Source organism: Microtus ochrogaster, chromosome 17, assembly GCF_000317375.1.
Source record: "Microtus ochrogaster isolate Prairie Vole_2 chromosome 17, MicOch1.0, whole genome shotgun sequence".
Taxonomy (NCBI): Eukaryota; Metazoa; Chordata; class Mammalia; order Rodentia; family Cricetidae; genus Microtus; species Microtus ochrogaster.
This window is the reverse complement of record NC_022019.1, coordinates 15,328,916-15,333,091: the sequence shown is the minus strand read 5'-3', so window position 1 is coordinate 15,333,091 and position 4,176 is coordinate 15,328,916. Positions and strand designations below refer to the sequence as shown.

The 4,176-nt window shown below is 45.2% G+C and overlaps 1 protein-coding gene across 1 annotated transcript in view; it reads left to right on the top strand.

Moving 5' to 3' along the window:
* Window positions 1–1,652: 1,652 nt before the first annotated feature.
* Window positions 1,653–4,176, top strand: part of Defb108b (defensin beta 108B) — a 4,235-nt gene continuing 1,711 nt past the window's right edge. The window contains exon 1 of the mRNA XM_026783171.1: window positions 1,653–1,710. Within this exon, the coding sequence (XP_026638972.1) occupies window positions 1,653–1,710 (58 nt within the window). The remainder of the gene's footprint in view (window positions 1,711–4,176) is intronic.

Below are 4,176 nucleotides of genomic sequence, written 5' to 3'. Positions count from 1 at the left end.
TCCCTGCATACTGCATCTTTCTTCCTATATTCTTATTCTTGAACTCTTCCGTTTCCTTCTCCCCCCTCCCCCCGCTCTGAACATGGTTTTCTGTTTTCCTCTGAACTCTTGAGGACAGTTTAGACTAGCCGCCTGTGCTTCCTTGTCGTCTAACACAGGTATTTGAAACTATACACACCCCTCTTCACACTGACTCCATAGGAATCTGGGGCTACACACATCCCTCTTCACACTGACTCAATAGGCAGCTGGGGCTATATACATCTCTCTTCACACTGATTCAAATATGTTCTGCAAGGTTGTATGCTTTGGTTTCATTCATAATACTGATTCCCATTATGAATTTCTTCTTTATTTCATCCATATATTATTTAGCAATGTGCTGTTTGGTTTTCAAATGTTTGCTACAACTCCTTCATATCCTCCCCCCGAGTTCTCATTCAGACTGGAGAACATCCTGTTGGTAAAGGTAGTCCCATGGATTTTTTTTTTCACCCTCTGCTTGACCACATAATAATGGGTCAGGACACTTCATCACTGAGCTATAAACACCCCACACATCCTGTTCTGGCATATGGCGCTGTGTGTGGGTAGCTTTCCGGGCCTCAGAGTCAACGTGTACTTTTTTCTGCTTAAGCAGATCTTTACAGGTTACAAATTGCTAAGGATGTAAAATAACCAATTGTCTTCATACACAGCGCTACACCCCTCCGCAGAACAGAGGGCTCCTTCTGCGTGCCTGTACTGAGCCATCTCAATGGTCTCCGAAATTCCTGCTCAATTTTAGAAATGATAAAACCTCTTGGAATGGGACTAAGTGTCTTTACAGCAACCCTCTTGATCACCATTGTACACAGCTGTGACTGGGAATCAGCTGAAGCAGAATCAAGCGCTCGGGAGCTAGGAAGGGTTGTTAGTGTTTAAAGAAGGCATTTTTCCTGCCTAGGCCCACATCTCAAGCTACTAGCTGATCTAGAGACTTCGAACTCAAACCCAGGTCCCCTACTCTCCTTCCCCCACAGTAGCATTTACCACCCCTGTTGTTCCATTGATGACAAAAGCCTTGAGAATAAATGACCATGTCATGCAATGCCTTCATTCAATTTCTCCCTCAAAGCAAACATTCTCAGCACTGGGTTGGAAGCCAATCTCCATGCAATAGGGTAAGCTGTCCAGGATGAGCAAAGCACTGGGGAAGTTCAAACCAAGAATTCGGTGGGTGATTAATCATTAGCAAGTCTAATAATTTTGGGAAATTGTTGTCACTGGTCAAATGTCTTTATTTAGGGACCTAAATACGCTAGCAGGCACCTAGCAGAGCCTAACTCGCTGTAACTTAACAGAGATGGCTGTGTGATCACACACTTTCATCTGCAGCCAAACTGTTTGGAGACCATGTTCCTATTTAACAAGGTTTTCTGATCAAAACCGGGAATGCAACCACATCCTTGATGTGTCCAGTGATCAACAAAACAAGGACTCTTCAGTCTTCCCATGGAGAGCTCTCGACAGAACTCTGCCATCCATGAACATCCCTAATGAGGACAGAGGGACACTCTTTGTCCAGACAAAGACATCCCACTGAGGTCATCAAGCCACAGGTAGAAGTCTTCACTGCTTCCCAGAAGCAAGGCCAGGCTTTTTCCTCCACCATGAAGATCGCTGTCCTCTGCTTTACCACTGTCTTCCTCACGATTCAAGTTCTACCAGGTAAAACGAAATAAACTCGGCAGGGGCTCGGGTAAGAGGAGGTTATGGGGAAACAGTGCTCCAAGGCTAGTCACTGTCACCTGAGGCCCAAAGGGCGTTCTCACAAGAGATCCAGAAGACCCGCTGGTGGCGAGACTCATCCATTTTCCTCCACCACTGTGGTTAGAGAAAAGGAATCCGAGGGGGTTCCAAGTGCTTGTAACTCCTTTACTCTGTTGTAAGTGTGAGTTTAACTGGACAAAGTTACTAGCAGTTTCTAGATCTGGATAACTAAAACACTGGAACAATTCTAGTAAACCTTTATCTTCAGAGCTCCGTTAACTTCAGAAAAGTTACTGATCTGAGCCACAGACCTAAGAGCTCTGTAGGCCCAGGTAGGTGGACGGGTGGGAGTTGTGACCTAGCGAGGATTGCTGCAGGCTACAAAATCCACTCCAGCTGTGTGTCTGGCCTTCAGCATGAACCATAAGAAGTGGCGTTTTGCATTTTGTATAGGCTCTTGACTCTAACCTGGCAGTGCAAACAAATCAATAAATCTCCCAGAATTCCTAAAAATGTAGAGCCAAGAGACGATAAGTGACATTGCTTTACGGCAGAAGGAATTTATTCTCATTGTCTCTGGCGCCTGCTGGAGCTCCAGGGATGGGTGGGGTAGAGGCAGAAAGTGGTCTTTCCTCTCACTTTGGCTGTGTGCATTAGATGGGCAAAGAGACACTGCTGAGGATGTCCAGCAGAAAATGTCATGGGAGGTATGATTGCCTTGATAAACCACATTTCTTCTCTAAACACGTGCACTTAAAGACTGCTGACTGCTAGCTAGTTCACAGCGCTTCATGCTGGGGGAGTGAGGGATGGCTTACAGCACAATTCCAACTCTGATCCAGGAAATACAAAATGGAAAAGGGAAAGACAGAAGTGGGAAGAAAATGGAGATCAAAAAACAGTTTAGCAGTATAGATATTTACCAGGCACTGACACCCTGCCAGACAGCAAGTCCACAGAGACCAAAGTCATATGACGACCTTTGGTTCACAGAAAGCCGTACACTCACTACTCAACTCTGATTGCTACAAGAGACTTGATCTCAAAAAATTTTTGATTAAAAAAAAAAAAACTTGAAATTTGGAATACCTGTTCTGATTTTTCTGTGTTTGTTTGCGGGCTTCTCATTTTGGTTTGGTCTGGTTTGCTTTTAAGAATGTGGCAGGGTTTCTCGTGACCCCTGAACTGGTTGGCTAGGCTATCAGGGATGACTCTGAGTTTCTGACCCTCCTGCAGCCACCTCCCATGTGATGGAATTCCAGGCGCGCACTACCACGTGCCAGTGGCGCTGGGGATCAAACCCTCACACGGGCTAGGCAAGTGCTCTAGTAGCTGAGGTATGCCCCCACTCCCCCTTATTCATGTTCTCATTGCCATTCAAACAAAACAGAGGACATGTGATGTCATAAAATGAACCAAAGGAAGGCCATTTCTTGTCACCAAAACAGAATTAGGGACGATGTTAAAGAAGCCGTAGGAAGCTGGGTTCTCTCCACAGTCCTCAGGCAGACGTGTATAGTCCAGTTGAGCTTTGGGAGGTCAGATTAGGAGAGAGGAAGAGAGAGAAAGCAGATAGAGAGAGGCTGGGGACGTAAGTCGCAAGTCTGTCCTTATCACCTCCAATACAAGGTCACTAGATGGTCTGCTCCATTCCCTCAGTCCTCTTTCCTCCTCCACCAGTGCTGTGCAGGACAATCGGTGGATTTGCTCTGAGTCTAGATTCTGCCTGCATTCCGAGTACGTAGAAATGACAGGGGTCCGCACTATGAAATGGGCTAGGTTTATCAGCAAAGAAGTCATTTTACAAAAGTAAAACCAAGTTTTCCTTCAATTCTTATGAGTCGGCATGTCATATTTGAAATGAAATATGAAATTTTGTAATTTCTCAGTTGCACAATTAGCAGCAAAAAGCATGAGAACTGAGGGTGACAGCAAATTTCCTCACCTGTTTGCCCCAGAATGGAAGCAACTGCAGCTCAAGCCATTGGTCCAGGGCCATGTCCTGAATTCCCGCTGTAAGCCAAGACTTGAGCCTGGCTCTAGGGTTCTCTGAGATTCCAGCAATTCATTACCACACAGTGAGGTCAGCTGAGCACACAGCCATGGTAAGAGGCAAGAGCTACTGAGGTGGAGAGACACTTGGTGATTCAGCATGGTGATCATCCTCCCCGGGCTTCTAAGCTAACGTGAATCTTCTTGCTACCACGGGACAGCCTAATAGAAAGGGAACCTGTATGTACAGCAATTGGCTAATGAAGAGATATAAAAATCGAGGAATCAATCAGTTCAGATTTCAATTGGCTTCTGCCTAGCACTCAATAGGCTTAAATAGGATCATTGGCTTAAAATCAAACCAAACCAAACTATACCCTTAAAATTATTTCCCAATTTACATTCTAAATAAAAATGGGTTGTTGCCTGCAT